This window comes from Dipodomys merriami, unplaced genomic scaffold (genome assembly GCF_024711535.1).
Source record: "Dipodomys merriami isolate MVZ:Mamm:240054 unplaced genomic scaffold, mDipMer1.0.p SCAF_68, whole genome shotgun sequence".
Taxonomy (NCBI): domain Eukaryota; kingdom Metazoa; phylum Chordata; class Mammalia; order Rodentia; family Heteromyidae; genus Dipodomys; species Dipodomys merriami.
Genome location: NW_027206268.1, coordinates 822741 through 839256, shown reverse-complemented (window position 1 = coordinate 839256; position 16516 = coordinate 822741). Strand labels below are relative to the sequence as shown.

Sequence of the window (16516 nt, the reverse complement as noted above, 5' to 3'; positions counted from 1 at the left end):
CATGCCTAGGGTGGGGCGTCCGTCACAACCTGGCAAGTGGAGCTCTTGCTCAAGGCTAGCGCTCTTAGCACTTTGAGCCACCCAGCATCACTTCCGGTTTTCTGGTGGTTCACTGGAGATGAGTCTCCCTGACTTTTCCCCGGCTTTCCTGCCCAGGCTGGCTTCAGGCAGCCGCTCTCGGATCTCAGCCTCCTGAGTAACTGGGATTTCAGGCATCAGCTACCAGCCTGACTCCTTTATGCCTGTGCCTGTAATTTCCAATGCATGGTGAGCCACTTGCTGGGTAAAAGTGGTCAGAACGAGGATGGTTGTAACACTTTTTAACACATCAGCCCGGAACCCGTGGAGGGCTGACACAACTACAGCCCAACTGTTAGGCCTCTGCTCTTAAAGCAAATGATTGCATCTCAGAGCCTTCTGAGTTTGACCCAGGATCCCCAAGGCGCTTAATCGGCTGGTTTGGTTTTGATTTTTTTTTCCCCTGTCTTAGGGCTTGAACTCTGGGCCTGGGCACTGTCCCTCAGCTCTTAAGCTTAAAGCTAGTGCTGTACCACTTGAGCCTACAGCGCCCAACTTCCGGTTTTCTGGGAGTTCATTGGAGATGAGAGTCTCACGGGACTTCCTGCCTGGGCTGGTTTTGAACCGCGATCCTCAGATCTCAGCCTCCTGAGTAACTATCCGGACAGGTGTGAGCCACCGGTACCTGGCTATGTGTGTGTGTGTGTTGAATTTGAAATACTGGGGTTTTGAACACAGGGCTTTGAACTTGCTAGCAAGCAGGTTCTCTACCACTTGAGCCATGCATGCCCCCTGCCCTCGGTGTCTGTAGTTAATGGGAACGCTGAAGTATCCCTTCCCTCACAGGCTTTATTAGTGGGCAGAGGGAAGAGGAGACACCGGCACCGCCGGCCGTGCCGGCTGCATGGGAAGCTCCAGGGGCGCAGGGAGGGAGCCTGCGGCTCAGCTGCTGTTGGGCAGGGCAGGCACGCTGGCCAGGGCAGGCAGCAGGCGTGTGTAGATGTCAATCCCGCGGAGGAACACGGCTTCGTGGAGGCGTTCATCGTGGTCATGCAGTAGCACAGGGGTGTGGTTCATGGGGGAGAAGCCCAGAGCTGGGATCCCCACCTGCAAAGACAGAAAAGCTGCCACCAAGCCGGGCGTCGGCGCTCACGCCTGTCATCCTTTGCTACTCGGGAGGCGGAGATCTGAGGACTGCAGTTCCAAACCAGCCCAGGCTTTTTTTTTTTTTTTAACTAATCAATCTTTCTGTCGGCTGTGGGGCTTGAACTCTGGGCCTGGGTGCTCTCCCTGTGCTCTTCAACTCAAGGCGAGCGCTGTAGCATTTGAGCCACAGCACCACTTCCAGTTGTCTAGTTGTTTATTGGAGATGGAAGGGTCTCACGGGCTGGCTTTGAACTGTGATCCTCAGATCTCAGCCTTCTGAGTAGCTAGGATGACAGGCGTGAGCCACCAGCGCCTGGCTCTATTCTGTTCTCTCTGCCTGTCCTGGGGCTTGAAATCAGGGCCTGGGTGCTGCTCCTGCTTTTGCTTGACTAGCACTCTACCACTTAGGCCACTGTGCCATTTCCAGCCTTTTCTGAGTAGTTCATTAGAAGAATCTCATGAACTTTCCTACCTGGGTTGACTTCAAACAGATCCTCAGATCTCAGCCTCCTGAGTAGCTAGGATGACAGGTGTGAACCACCAGTGCTCTGCTCAAGAGGTGTTTTGTTGTTGTTGGTCATGAGGCCTGAACTCTGGGCCTGGGCGCTGCTCCTCAGCTCTTCAGCTCAAGGCGAGTGCTCTACCACTTGAGCCACACTGCCACTTCTGGCTTTTTCTGCTTATGTGGTGCTGAGGAATCGAACCCAGGGCCTCATACATGCAAGGCAAGCACTCTTACCACTGAGCCCCCTTCCCAGCCCCAAGAGATTCTTCTGTTCAATTAACCAGCAGAAACAAACGAGCTGGTGCTGGTGGCTCACACCTGTCTTCCTAGCTACACAGGAGGCTGAGATCTGAGGATCAAAGTTCAAAGCCAGCCTGGGCAGCAAAGTTTGAGACTTTTATCTCTAATCACCACAAAAAGAGGAAGTGGCGCTATGGCTCAAATGGCAGAGCACTAGCCTTGAGCTAAGGAGCTCAGGGACAGAGCCCAGGCCCAGAGTTCAAGCCCCAGGACCAACAAAAAAAAAGTGACAGCTGAGAAAAGCCCACCCACCGCCCCGCCCACAGCTCACCGCCCGGATGTAGCGGCTGTCAGTGGCAGCTGGAAAGATCTCGGGCTCCAAAGTGAGATTCCTGCAGGGGAATCAGAAGCAGTTAGTGAAGAGGGGAGAGCAAAGGGGGGGGGGGGGGCGCTGGGCTACCGGAGAAGGGCTGTCCACACTCACATGTCCTTGAAGACCCCACTGAAGGCTGCCCACCAGGGGTCTGTGCTATCAGTGGGTGTCATTTGGGGTTGGGTCCATTTCTGGGGGAGGCAAAGAATGACAGGCTCAGGACACAAGGGGTTCTTTTGTCCTGTATTTCTCATACCCCACCCACCCCACCTTCACTCACCCCTCCATCAGACATCCAGGTAGCCAGGGCACCTACAAGCCCACCGACCTATTTCCCTCCTACCCCAAGCGCCCTTGCTTTAAGATTGCTCCTCAGGCCTCTTAGATAGGTAGTGGGATTACCTGATTACATGTGCTCACATTACAAAGACCCATTCTTTCCTGTGTGTATAACTCATATCTGAGTAATATCACAGAGCTAGGTATGGTGGTTCCCTCCTGTAATTCCAGCCTTCAGGAAACACCCAGCAGAATTGAGAAATCAGCCTGAACTCGATAGGGAGAAAGCAGCTCAGGGACAGTTCCCAGGCCCTGAGTTCAAGCCCCAAGACCGGCAAAAAAAAAAAAAAGAGTAATTATCTCAATATTTAATATGTCTCTCCACTTCATGCTCTAGGGTGCATGCAGGTGGGTCCTGAGCCTACTTTTACTCCTTAACTGCATTCATTCCCCAGCATCCTCCTGGTCTCCACAGCTAATGACCATTGATTGGTTGCATCTAATGTCTATCAAAGCTAAAGAAAACCTGGATGTAATGCAGATACACCAAACACTCCCAACATGTCACACCTCTGGCCATCAGAGGTCCAAGTCCATACCTGGGAAAACTCGAACGTGACCCCCTCACCAGCCTCCTGGCACCAGCTCTGTAGCTGCTTCTCAAAAGCCTAAAAAAAGAGATGAGTTAAGAGGCTGGGAAGGTGGCTCAGTGGTAGAGCGCTTGCCTTGGATGCATGAGGCCCTGGGTTCGATTCTTCAGCACCACAGAAGCAGAAAAAGCCAGAAGTGGCCCTGTGGCTCAAGTAGTAGAGCGCTAGCCTTGAGCTGAAGAGCGCAGGGACAGTGCCCGGGCTCTGAGTTCAAATCTTACCAGGACCAACAACAAAAAGAGATAAGCCTGCCCCTCCCCAGGCTTTCCTGGAACCCTTAGAGCAAGACAGGCCCCAGGCCCCAGACTGCTCCTTCCTGCCCCCCTCAACCCCAGCTGGAAGTGGTACCTTGAGGTCCACATCCGGAGCCACACGGATGTCGAAGCAGGCGCTCATGGTGGCAGGTACCACGTTATAGGCCACGCCCCCCTCCAGCTTAGTCAGGTTCACGCAAGTCACTGCCCCCTCTTTCAGGTGAGGGTTGGACTGCAGCCTGCAGTGGGGAGCAGCGGATAAAAGAAGGAGGTTCAGCTGGGCACCGGTGACTCACGCCTGGGATCCTAGCTACTCAGGAGGCTGAGATCTGAGGATCATGGTTCAAGGCCAGCCCGGGCAGGAAAGTCCGGGAGACTGATTTCCAATGAATCACCAGAAAACCAGAAGTGGCGCTGTGGCTCAAGTGGTAGAGCGCTCACCTTGAGCTGAAGAGCTGAGGGACAGCGCCCAGGCCCAGAGTTCAAGCCCCACGACCAGCAAAAATAAGGAAGTTCAGCTTCCACAGCCCCCACCCCCACCCCCAGCCCCTTCTTGGGGGTGCCGTCTTACCGCTGCCTTTCCTTCTCCCGGAATGCCAGGAAAGAACTCACAACCTTGTGCTAGAAGGGGTGTGAGGGGAAGATGTAAGCGAGGCCCAGGGCCTCCTGAGCACCCCGTCCTCTGGGGTACCCCCACATTCCCCACCCACCAATTTCTCCGCTGCTGTGTCCTCCATGAAGCGGGATCCATGGCCTGGTCTCCCTGTGCTGGTGACCCGCACCCCTGGAGAGATTGGGGCGATGTGAGGGGAGAGGAGGGCTGCACAGACAAGCAACCTGGGGCACCCAGAAGTCCCCTTCCTTCCCAGCTCTGGAAGAAATCCCAGCTACTCAGGAGGCTGAGATCTGAGGATCATGGTTCAAGGCCAGCCCGGGCAGGAAAGTCCATGAGACTCTGATCTCCAATGAACCACCAGAAAAACTGGAAAATGGCACTGTGGTTCAAGTGGTAAAGCATTCTCCTTGAGCTGAAGAGCTCATGGACAGTGCCCAGACCCAGAGTTCAAGCCCCATAATCAGCCAAAAAAAACCCCAGAAGCAGAGCGGTGGTTCAAGTAGTAAAGCACCTGTCTTGGACAATGCCAACCAAGGTACTGAGTTCAAACTACAAAACTGGCATTAAAAGAAAAAAAAAAAAAGAACAAGAACACAGGGCTGGGATGTAGCTCAGCGGCAAAACTCTTGCTTAGCAAGTTCAAAGTCCTAGGTTTGATCTCCAGTACCAAAACCAAAAAAAAAAAAAACATGGTTAAAAAGTAATACACACAAGCCAGGTGTTGGTGGCTCACGCCTGTCATCCTAGCTACTCAGGAGGCTGAGATCTGAGGATCACGGTTCAAGGCCAGCCTGGGCAGCAAAGTCCATGAGGCTCTTACTTCCAACAAACTACTCAGAAAAAGCTGGAAGTGGTGCTGTGGCTCAAGTGGTAGAGCACTCACCTTGAGCACAAAGCAGCTCAGGGACACACACACACACACACACACACACACACACACACACACACACACACACACACACACACACACACACACACACACACACACACACACACACACACACACACACACGTCTATGTAGGAAAGGAAGGTAGAGCTCTGGGTTCAAATCTTGCTTTAATCCCCGTCCTCCTCTGGTCTAGTCTCCTATTTGTCATGATCCCATCCTCCAAGTTTATACTCACACCAAGGGCTCCGTTCACTGTAAAACACAGTGAAGGCATCGGTGGGGTTGGCCAGGCCTGATGGAGAAAGGAGGTTGATGGGATGGAATGATCCAACTGCTATCAACAAGCCACCCTGACCCGGGCTCCAACCAACCAGCTTACCCTCATCCAAGGCAAAGCCCGCCCTCAGCGCCTGGAACTCAGGCCGATGCACGAACAGCTCCATGCCCTTGTGTCCTCCGACCTCCTCGTCTGTAAAAGGGGCAGGGAGGGGAGATGACCGCTTGGGGCTGTCTCCCCGCAAACCCTCCCCCTTCCCGAAGATGCCCCTGCCCGCGACACCCCTACCAGGCACAAAGGTCATATGGATGGTTCTAGGGAAGTGGCGGCCCTCAGTCTTCAGTCTCCTTACAGCCTCCAGGTACCTGTAGGAGACCAGAAGCCAGAGCTTGCTCAGGCTGGTTCTAGAAAAGTCCCTGCTCCTCTCTCTGGGTCTCAGTCTCCCCCTCTATGCAATGGATATGGTAGTCATTCCTGCCCAATAGCAAGAGTTAAGATCCTGAGCTGGGTGCTGGTGGCTCACGCCTGTAGTCCCAGCTAGTCAGGAAGTGGAGATTTGAGGATCGTGGTTGGAAGCCAGTCCCGGGCAGGAAAAGTCGGTGAGACTCGTATTTCCAGTGCACCACCAAAAAAAACAGCTAAGATTAGAGCTGTGTTTCAAGTGGTAGAGTTCTAGCTTTAAGGAAAAAAGAAAAAGAAAGAGCTGGGAAGGTGGCCCAGTGGTAGAGTGCTTGCCTAGCACGCATGAAGCCCTGGGTTCGATTCCTCAGCACCACAGACACAGCCAAAGCCACAAGTGGCGCAGTGGCTCAAGTGGTAGAGTGCTCGCCTTGAGCTGAAGAGCTGAGGGACAGCGCCCAGGCCCAGAGTTCAAGCCCCACGACCGACAAAAATAAAAACAAGCTTTTCCTTGGCCTCCAGGGTCTCCAGTCATGTCCCTACATTCCAGGGGAGTCCGTGGGGTCCTTGGGCTGCGGGGATGGAGGCCCACTCACTGGATACTGACGCACTTCATGTCCTGGGAACCCCTGGCATAGATGTAGCCCTTAGAATCCTTGAAGGCTTCGAAGGGGTCGTGACTCCAGTGTTCCTGAGGGTGGGGATGGAAAGAGGGGGACACTGCGGAGTCGGGGTGATGGGCGGGGTCGTGAGGGGGACCAGAGAGCACCCTTCCCCCACCTCGATCTCCACCCCGAACCCTGGCACCCAGCACACCTGCTGGAGTGGAGGAATGGGTAGAGATGGGACCAGCATGCACGTGGGATGGGAAATCCATCCTGTAATCTACATAATAAGCTCTCTCTCTTCTCCAGGTTGGCACAAGCCCCGCCCCCCCTTGTACCTACCTTGAAGACGGGGACCACATCCGTGTGGGAGTTAAGCAAAATGGAAGGTAAGGCGGGGTTGGTGCCCACCCAGGTAAGCACTGTGACCACATAGCCCGGGGCTACCTAGAGAGAGCATCAGGAAGGTTGCTGGTCAGGGCTGGGTAAGCACCAGCCCCTTCTCCATGTGGGGTGCCAGGCTCACCTCCACTTTCTGACAGCTCAGTCCCAGCTGGTGGGCTCTATCCTCAAGGAAGGCCACAGCAGCCCCTGGGGGGGTGGGGGTACAGAGGGCTTTTGGGGGAGAGGGGACTGCTTCTGTCTACCCATGACTCCCACAGCCCAAAGAAATGAGGTGTTGCCCACCCCCTCCCCCCAGTACAAGGTGACATTCCTTCAGAGACATTTGGTATTGCTGTCACCAAGGAACAAGCTATTTGGGGCATCAGTGACCCGCTGGAGAAAGTACAGCTTGCTGGTGCTTGACTACTTGAACCATGCTGCTAGTCTGGCTTTTTTTTTTTGCTATGTAGAGATGGAGTCTCTTGGACTTTTCTGCCCGGGCTAACTTGGAACTGAGATCTTCCAGCTGTCAGTCTCCTGAGTAGTTAGGATTATAGGCATGACCCACCTGTGTGCGGCTGGTTATTATTATCTTCCTCAAATTGGGGTGTGTGTGTGAGAATGAGAACCCCAAGATAAGAAGAAGTTGCTAAATCTCACAGCAGGGATTTAGAGCACGTATACAATTCCCAGTCGTTAATCTAGGTTCCTTAAGAACTATGGCCTTTGTACACTCCTGGCTGGGTGTGTGAGTGTGTGTGTGTGTGTGTGTGTGTGTGTGTGTGTGTGTGGAGGGGTGTCTCAGTAACTACCCCAGTACCTTTATGCCACTCCTACCCCGAGGGGTAAGGTGATCTTTTAACTAGTTGTGGGGTATAAACCATTTGTCTCCATCACAGCCTCTATAATGCTCATCCACTGCCCCTAAGGGCTGTCTTTGACTCAGTAAATGGCTACAGATGTGGCTGAGCCACTGGGGGAGGGAGGGAAGGGAAGCAAAGGTAGAGTACAGCTGGATGTCAAAGGCCCATCCGGGTCTCTGCAGCCCAGCCTTCTCACCATAATCCGGCTTGGGCTGGACAGTGCAGATGCGCAGATACTGGCGGAAGAGCGTCACAGATGGGTGCTCGCCCTCAGGACCTTGGTTGGCCATTGTGCTGGAGATGAGCTGGGGGATGAGGGTGGGGAATAAGTAATGACCAGGAAGACCCCCCCCACACCTGCTGTTAAGACAAGGACCCCGGGTTTTGAAGCCTCTATTCTTTTTTTCTTCTGGTCATGGGTGAGGCTTGAACTCTGGGCCTAGGTGCTGTCCCTGAGCTCTTCAGCTCAAGACGAGCGCTCTACCACTTGAGCCACAATGCCACTTCTGGTTTTCTGGTGGTTCATTGGAGATAAGTGTCTCAAGGACTTTCCTGCCCAGGCTGGCTTGGTACTGTGATCCTCAGATCTCAGCCTCCTGAGTAGTTAGGATGACAGGTGTGAGCCACCGGCACCAGGCTTTGAAGCTTCTATTCGTGTCCGGCCACTTTCAACACGAGTAAAGTGTTCCACTTATTATTAAATTTTGTTTGGACTTGATCTCAAAGTCCATGAGGTCTCCCCCCTTGCTCAAAGCTGGCAGTGAACCACTTGAGCCACAGATCTGCTTCCAGATTGTTGGGGTTCTTTTTGTCTTGTTGTGTCTTTAGTAATTCATTGGAGATAAGAGTCTCATAGTCTTTCCTGCCTGGGCTGGTTTCCAACCCTCGATCCTCAGATCTCAGCCTCCAGAATAGCTAAGATTCCAGGCGTGAGCCCCCTGCGCCCCCACGCGGGGGCCCAGCAGAAGGTCCTACTGCCAAATACCCGTTTTAGAGAGAGGCAAGCTGAGACCCTGAGAGATGTGGGGGTGAGCCTGGTTTGAATCCCGGTACTGACTCCCCACTCTCTGCAAACCGTTCCTCCCACTGCCTGGCTTTCAATGTTAACCCCCTCCCCCCAGATCCCGCTCTCCCAGTCCTCCCCAGGACCCCAAGACCCTCCCCAGTCCTCCCCAGGACCCCAAGACCCTCCCCAGTACTCCCCAGGCCCCCAACCCCCCAGATCCTCCTCTCCCGGTCCTCCCCAGCCCCCCAGTCCTCCCCAGCCCCCCAGTCCTCCCCAGGCCCCCAGACTCCCCCCCCGTCCTCCCCAGTCCCCCCAGTCCTCCCCAGGACCCTCAGTCCTTCCCCCGTCCTCCCCCGTCCTCCCCCCCTTCCTCCCCAGTCCCCCTCCCCCCGCAGTCAACCCCCCCAGAATCCCCCGTCCTCCCCGGAGACCCCTCACCTGGCGTCTCGCGGCCCCGACCCGCGCTGGCCTTCCGACGCCCGCCCGCCCCGGACTGTGGCCTGAACTCCGGGTCCACCGAGGTCTAAAGCTCAAATCAGCGGCGATCGGCCCCACCACGTGGCCCCAGCCGCTGGGCGGGGACCGAAGAGGGCCGTCCCCGCCCGTCCCCCGCCTTCCCCCGCCCGCCTGTCCGCGCGCCGACGTCTCCGCCCGCCCCTGGCGCGAGGCCTCCACTGGATCACTGCAACCCGCGATCCGGGATCCCGCCCCCGAAAGGGACGAGCTCAGGGATGGCCACGCCCCTTCCTGCGAGGCCACGCCTACGGACCCCCGCGGGCCACTCCCAGAGAGCCGCTGCAGGCCACGCCCATAGAACCTCCCCGCGGGCCACGCCCACAGAACCTCCCCGCAGGCCACGCCCACAGAACCTCCCCGCGGGCCACGCCCATAGAACCTCCCCGCAGGCCACGCCCCGCGCTCCTGTCCGAGGTAGTGAACCGTGAGCTCAGGATAGTCCCGCCCTCAAACGACTCCACCTTTCTCCTCCAGCTTCCTGATAGGGCGAGAGGGAAAGGGGCGTGCCCTGTGGTTCAAAGTGGCAACAGTTGCTGTGGGTTTTATTTCTTGATCTTCTCTACCATTTGAGCCACGGCGCCACTTCCTGCTTTATTCACAGACTTTCCTGGCCAGGCTGGCTTTGAACCATGATGCTCAGATCTCAGCCTCCTGAGTAGCTAGCATAATAGGTTTGAGCCACCAGCACCTGCCTTGGATTTTTCTATCCTTTCTTTTTTCTTTCTTTCTTTCTTCCTTTCTCTTTCTTTCCTTTCTTTCTTTTGTGAGGTCCTGGGCGTGAACTCAAAGCCCAGGCATTGTCCCTGACCTTTTAGCTGCTGTTGTTAATTTTTTTTCCCTAGAGTTAATTTCAATAGATATTATTGTACACGATCAGATGCTCACAGGCATTGCACCTTTTTGTTTGTATCCCTTTATTTTATTTTTGACTCAAGACTAGCACTCTACCCCTTGAACCATAGCTCCACTTCCAGTTTTTTGATGGTTCATAGGAGCTAAGAGTCCTCAAAGACAGTTCGTGTCAGGCCTGGCTTTCCACTGTGATCCTCAGATTTCAGCCTCCTGCACAGTCTGAGTGATACAACCAAGAAGAGAGTGGAAGCTCCCAGTACACACACACACACACACACACACACACACACACACACACAGAGCCAAGCATGTAAATGTGGGGATGGGGAAACACCCTGCTGAGTTGCTCTCTCATTAGAAATGAATGATCGGTCAGGGACTTCGACCCCAGGAATGCGGAGTGTCAGACCCCTCCTTCACACTCCTAACCTGCCTTCTTGTTGCTAGGGGTTGAAGTCTGTGAGCCCTGTCACTGCCCAGGCTAGCTCAGTCCTTGGAACAGAGGACAAAACTAGCCACAAATACACATTTGAGCTTCTATTTTTGTTCCAGGACTGCCCTGAACTAAGGGTCTCATGTTCTTGCTTCGTTTTTTTTTTTTTTTTTTTCCCTCAAGACTGGTGTGGTACTCTATCCCTTGAGCCATAGTTCCATTTCTGCCTTTTTTTTTTTTTTTTTCTGGTTAACTGGAGATAAGCATCTCCAGCATTTTTTTTCTGCTTGGACAGACTTCAAATTCTGATCCTCAGATCTCAGCCTCGAGTAGCTGACAGGCCTTAACCAGCAGCATCCCACAACGATCTTCATTGCTTACCCACTCCATTCAGCTTCTCAGACCCCCCCACACCAGGCCCCTGGCCATGCAACAGCTGTAAACCTTCACTGCCCAGCCCATCATGCCCATTTGACAGAGAAGAAAATGGAGGCACGGAGACGATCAGAAAGAACGAGGCGTATTCTTAGACTTGCAGCTTCCTGGAGCACCTCCTCCAATCCCAGACTTTGCTTCCATCCCCACCTTTCCCAAAACACACAAGGAAACGACCCCTGCCAACTTTCCAGGTGAGACAAATAAGCTTTCCTTTATTGGGACCGGGAAATGACATGAACAAGTCCGGACTGAGTCTGAGCCCTTCAGCCCTCGGTCCTTGGAGGCTCAGGACTGTCTCCCTGGATGAGAACCGGGTCATCCGTTCAAGGCAAATGGTCCAGGAAGTCAAGGAGGACAAGATGGAAGTCTCTCGGCCTGTGGAGGTAGCAGGCGTGGCCTGCGTTAGGCAGCTTTACCACGGAGTGGTTGGGCAGGTGGCGGAGCTGCTGCAGAGACTCAGGGGCCAGGATATGGTCCAGTTCCCCGTACAGAATGAGGGTTGGAGTCTGTAGGACAAAGTAAAGGTCATGATTTAGGGGAAGGTCTGATGATCACCTGACCCCCAAGCTAAGTCTGTAGGGAGCCTTTCCCCAATCCCCCATCTCCTTATTTTTTACTGTTGGTTCCTGGGGCTTGAACGCAGGGCTGGGCGCTGTCCCTGAGCTCTTCAGCTCAAAGCGAGCACTCTACCACTTGAGCCACAGCACCACTTCTGGTTTTCTGGTGGTTCATCGGAGATAAGAGTCTCAAGGAAGCCGTGTGCCGGTAGCTCACACTTGTCATCCTAGCTACTCAGGAGACTGAGATCAGAGGACCATGGTTCAAAGCCAGCCCGGGCAGGAAACTCCATGAGACTCTTATCTCCAATAAACTATTCAGAAATCTGGAAGTGGCGCTGTGGCTCAAGTGGTAGAGCGCTCTCACCTTGACCTGAAGAGCTGAGGGACAGCGCCCAGGCCCAGAGTTCAAGCCCCACGGCCGACAAAAACAAATAAAAAGAGTCTCAGACTTTCCCACCCGGGCTGGCTTTGAACCGTGTGATCCTCCCATCTCAGCCTCCTGAATAGCTAGGATGACAGGCAGAAGCCACTAGCTCCTGGCTCACCCCATCTCTTTCATCCAAGAGCCTTGTCCCCCCCTCCATGGAAGACTTAAATCCACCCTTCACCCCCACCCCCACCATGGTGCATACCAGGGTGAAGGTTCTAGTACCTTCACAGCCCAGAATTGTTCCTGGGAGTAGTTCTGGGTGGAGGTGGGTGCAATGGGCACGAATCCTCGTAGCTGGAGATGGCCTTGCATGAGGAACGGCAGGGCGTAGAGGCCGCTCAGCGAGGGGCTCACCAGCACCGCGTTGTGCACCTTGAGGTCCCGCAGCACACGCTCTAGCAACCTCGCCCGCCCGGCCTCGGTGCTGGCCTCCCTGGAAGCTGCAGAGTTCCCAAAGCCTGGCAGGAAAAGCAGATGCCCACAGAGGAGTTAGGAAATGCCCAGCACTTCCTGATCACTACCGCGGCGGGGAGCAATGCCACATGGCATATGAGACCCCCAAATCTCCCAGAAACACTTTTATTTATTTTTTTTGCCAGTCCTGGGGCTTGAACTCAGGACCTGGGCACTGTCCCTCAGCTCTTCAGCTCAAGGCGAGCGCTCTACCACTTGAGCCACAGCGCCACTTCCGGTTTTCTGGTGGTTTATTGGAGAAAAGAGTCTCACAGATTTTTCCTAACCTGGCTGGCTTTGAACTGCGATTCTCAGATCTCAGCCTCCTGAGTAGCTAGGATTATAGGCATGAACCACCAACGCCCAGCTTTCCCTGAGCTTCTTTTGCTCTACTCTACCACTTGAGCCACAGCGCCACTTCCAGCTTTCTCTGTGTCTATGGTACTGAGGAATTGAACCCAGGGCTTCATATATGCTAGGTAAGCACTCTACTACTGGGCCACATTCCCAGCCCAGAAACTTTTTTTGGGGGGGAGGGGATAATATTAAAAAAAAAGATTCCCAATGTTAGAAGATGTGGGAAAATAGACCCTTTCATACATCAGTCACGGAAGGATAAATCTATACCCTCTTTATGGAAGGTAAGGTAGTATATATTAATTCATTTACTCTTAAGCTGGGAGCCAGTGGCTTATGCCTATAATCCTAGCTACACAGGAGGCTGAGATCTGAGGATCACAGTTCAAAGCTAGTTCAAGCAGGAAACTGCCACTCTTATCCCCAATAAAGCTACTCAAAAAAAGCCAGAAGTGGCGCTGTGGCTCAGTGGTAGAGCGCTCACGTTGAGCTGAAGAACTGAGGGACAGTGCCCAGGCCCAGAGTTCAAGCCCCACGACTGATAAACAAACAAACAAAAAACAAAACAAAAAAACCACCTCATTAGATTCCACTTCCAAAGTAACCAATGGGGAAGGGGGGGGGGGGAAGCTGCCAGGTAGCAAGTGGTTCACACCTGTAATCCTAGCAACCCAGGAGGCGGAGATCAGAGGATCACAGTTCAAATCCATCCCCAGCAGTAAAGTCCAGGTGAGACTCTTACGTCCAATTGCCAAAAAGCCAGAAGTGTGGCTCAAGTGGTAGAGTGCCAGCCTTATACAACAAAGCTAAGCGAAAGCCTAGGCCCTGAGTTCCAACCCCAGAACCAACACACACACACACACACACACACACACACACACACACACACACACTCAAATAGAATACAAGACCTTTTCCATGGTACCATCTTGTGCTGTGAAACACCAGTATACATCTTACTATCAAACCTTAGGGTTTCCCTCCTCTTCCAATGTCCTCCTTCTGGAAAGTTCCTGAAGCAGCCTGATCTCCTAGCCACAGGGATAGGGTACTCACCTGGAAGGTCAAGGGCTATGGTCCTGTAGCCCCGCTGGGACAAAAGCTTCAGGGTCCCGAGCCTCTCCCACGTGTGGGAGCTGAAGGCCTTTCCATGGAGCAAAACCACCTCCGACCTATGGGGATAAGGGGAAAACGTGGGGTGTGGGACCTACAAAGGCTCCCCATTTCTTCCTTCCTTCAATTTTTGTCCATCGTGGGACTTGAACTCTGAGCCTGGGTGCTATCCCAGAGCTCTTCAGCTCAAGGCAAGCGCTCTACCACTTGAGCCACGGCGCCACTTCGGGTGGTTCATTGGAGATCAGAGTCTCATAGACTTTCCTGCCAGGGCTGGCTTTGAACCGCGATCCTCAGATCTCAGCCTCCTGAGTAGCCAGGATGACAGGCGTGAGCCACCAGCGCCCGGCTTCCCTTTTCCTTTCTTTCTAGGCTTCTCCACTGTCCTTCCAGGGTCTCCTCCCACCCCCAAATCAGACTGGGGTGCCTTCACTAGACCCTTACTTAGATCAGCACCCACCTGCGTGCGTGGTGGAGAGGAAGCACTTCTCGGTAAAAGATAGGAGAGCTGCCTGGGGTGACGCCAGCCAGGATTGTGACATTGGGGTCTCTCCAGAGCCAGGAAGCCTGTTCAGGGGGTCTCGACAATCCCACATACAGTAGCAGCAAGAAGAGCAGGCCAAGGCCCAGCACTGCCGCCTGGTACCGGCTCATGGAAGCCTACAACATAGTCAGGAGGAAGAGAGACGAAGAAGCTGAAGCCGGCCAGAGCTGTGGCTCCTACCATTGCTTTGGACAAAGACGTGTGTGTGTGTGTGTGTGTGTGTGTGTGTGTGTGTGTGTGTGTGTGTGTGTGTGCGCGCACATGCCAATCCTGGGGCTTGAACTCAGGACCTGGATGATGTCTCTGAGCTTTTTTTTTTTTGCTCAAAGCTAGCCACAGCTCCACTTCCAGCTTGTTTCTTGGAGATAGGAGTGTCACAGACTTTTCTGCCCGAGCTGGCTTTGAACTGCGATCCTCACATCTCAGCCTCCTGAGTAGCTAGGCTGACAGGCGAGAGCCACTAGCACCCAGATCTGGGCAAAGAGTCATCTTTGCCATTATCACTGGGCCACCTAAACTGGGGCACTTTTGCTCGTGAAGCATTTATGACAGTAGGCTCCATATCCAGGACTCAGGAGCCTCGAAAGAACAGTGAACAGCTGGGCTTATACCTGTAATTTTAGCTACTCTGGAGGCTGAGATCTGAAGATGGGCAGTTTTAAACAAGCCAAGCCCAGGAAGAAAAGTCAAAGACACTCATATCTGCAAGTGATCAGTAAAAAAGCCAAAAGTGGTAATGTAGCTCAAAGGATAGAAATGCCAGCCTGAGTTTACAAAAAAAAAAGCCAGGAGTGAGGCTGGATCTGTGGTTCAGTGGTAGAGTGCTCGCCTAGCATGCATGAAGCCCTGGGTTCGAGTCCTCAGTACCACATACACAGAAAAGGCTGGAAATGGCACTGTGGCTCAAGTGGTAGAGTGCTAGCCTTGAGCAAAAGCAGCTCAGGGACAGCGCCCAGGACTGGCAAAAAAACAAAAAAGCTAAGAGTGGGTACAAGCGTGCAAGGCCCTGAGTCCAAGCCCCAGTCACTACTAGGTGTGCACGCACATGCGCATACAGTGACACACATAAGAAACATACAGAAGATAGATGAAACCTTCAGAAATATACATACACACACGTGCACATGCGCGTACACAGACAGGCACTGCAGACAGACAGACACTGACACCAGTGGACAGATAAAGGAAAATACTGCCCCCCGCCCCGAATAAATGTTTAGAAACAAACACACATGGGTAAGGGACACGGGTAAGGGCTGGGAGGGCTGATTCACCAGCCTGATCTGCACAATCAAGACCCAGTCTTACACACACACACATACACACCACCAAGACACAAGCACACACATAAACACAGACTCTTCCTGCCCCTGCTCCAGGCCAGCTACAGGATGGCCCGTCCTCCACGCAACCTGCAGGTCCTCTTTCTGGGGGTACTCACCAGCCGATGGGGGTGTGGGGGTGTGGGGTGCTCAGGCTGGCTACCTCGGGACAGGCCTGGGCCCTGCCCAGCTGAGTCCTGCGGGCCCTCAGAGCAGCATCAGGGTTCTGATTGGCTGCTAGGTGTGTGTGGGGAGGGAGTGGGCGGGGAATGAATTGCGCCTGCGCAGTCCTCTGCCCGCCTAGTGGCTGGGTTACTAAACAATGCCCACACAGGAGGGGGGCCCAGGGGAGGCTCCCCCCAAAAGAGCATCGTGATCTCTCCTGCTGCATCCACAACTTTTGTTTTGTTTTGTTTTCAGATTGTTTTTGGCCCAATAGCTGGCAAAAGAATCATCCAGATTCCTATGTGTGTGTCTTTTGGGTGGTTCACTGGAGGTAAGAATCTCATAGACTTTCCTACCCAGGCTGAGCTTCAAACAGAGATCCTCAGATCTCAGCCTCCTGCGTTGCTAGGATGACAGGTGTGAGCCACTGACATCAGGCCTCTATTTTCTGTGAAATACAGGAAAACTCTCGGTTCATTGGATCATCACAGCACTTAGGGTAGTCGTCCAAGACTCAGAACTTAGCCGGGCACAGGTGACTCACACCTGTCATCCCAGCTACTCAGGAGGCTGAGATCTGAGGGTCACGGTTCAAAACCAGCCTGGGCAGGAAAGACCATGAGCCTCTCATCTCCAATAAAGGACCAGAAAACCAGAAGTGGCGCTGTGGCTCAAGTGGTAGAGCGCTCACCTTGAGCTTGAAGAGCTGAGGGACAGCGCCCAGGCCCTGTGTTCAAGCCCCATGACCAACCAAAAAAAAAAAAAAAAAGACTCAGAAACTGTGTGAAGGCTAAATATTAAGTGTTGGATCTACACTCTACAGTCAGA

At 53.7% G+C, this 16516-nt stretch overlaps 2 protein-coding genes across 4 annotated transcripts; both read right to left on the bottom strand.

The window, feature by feature from the left end:
* Positions 1-834: 834 nt before the first annotated feature.
* Positions 835-9021, bottom strand: LOC138815954 (aminoacylase-1A). Of its 3 annotated transcripts, XM_070005364.1 has the most exons (16): positions 8944-9016; positions 7876-8095; positions 7696-7804; positions 6779-6843; positions 6595-6699; positions 6244-6338; positions 5537-5613; positions 5351-5440; positions 5207-5263; positions 4176-4249; positions 4037-4086; positions 3560-3704; positions 3161-3229; positions 2394-2473; positions 2241-2301; positions 835-1125 (listed from the first exon to the last, which is right to left on the bottom strand). In XM_070005364.1, the coding sequence occupies exons 3-16, from the start codon at positions 7787-7789 to the stop codon at positions 961-963; spliced, it is 1227 nt and encodes a 408-aa protein (XP_069861465.1). In that variant the 5' UTR covers positions 7790-7804; positions 7876-8095; positions 8944-9016; the 3' UTR covers positions 835-960. The 3 variants fall into 3 exon arrangements, with proteins under 3 accessions (XP_069861465.1, XP_069861467.1, XP_069861468.1); XM_070005366.1 differs by lacking the exon at positions 7876-8095 and having other exon boundaries at positions 8944-9021; XM_070005367.1 differs by lacking the exons at positions 6779-6843; positions 7876-8095; positions 8944-9016 and having other exon boundaries at positions 7696-7783.
* Positions 9022-10928: 1907 nt separating this feature from the next.
* Positions 10929-15736, bottom strand: LOC138815955 (protein ABHD14A-like). The gene is made up of 5 exons (XM_070005368.1): positions 15643-15736; positions 14118-14317; positions 13601-13716; positions 11957-12192; positions 10929-11250 (listed from the first exon to the last, which is right to left on the bottom strand). The coding sequence occupies exons 2-5, from the start codon at positions 14309-14311 to the stop codon at positions 11068-11070; spliced, it is 729 nt and encodes a 242-aa protein (XP_069861469.1). The 5' UTR covers positions 14312-14317; positions 15643-15736; the 3' UTR covers positions 10929-11067.
* Positions 15737-16516: the final 780 nt, after the last annotated feature.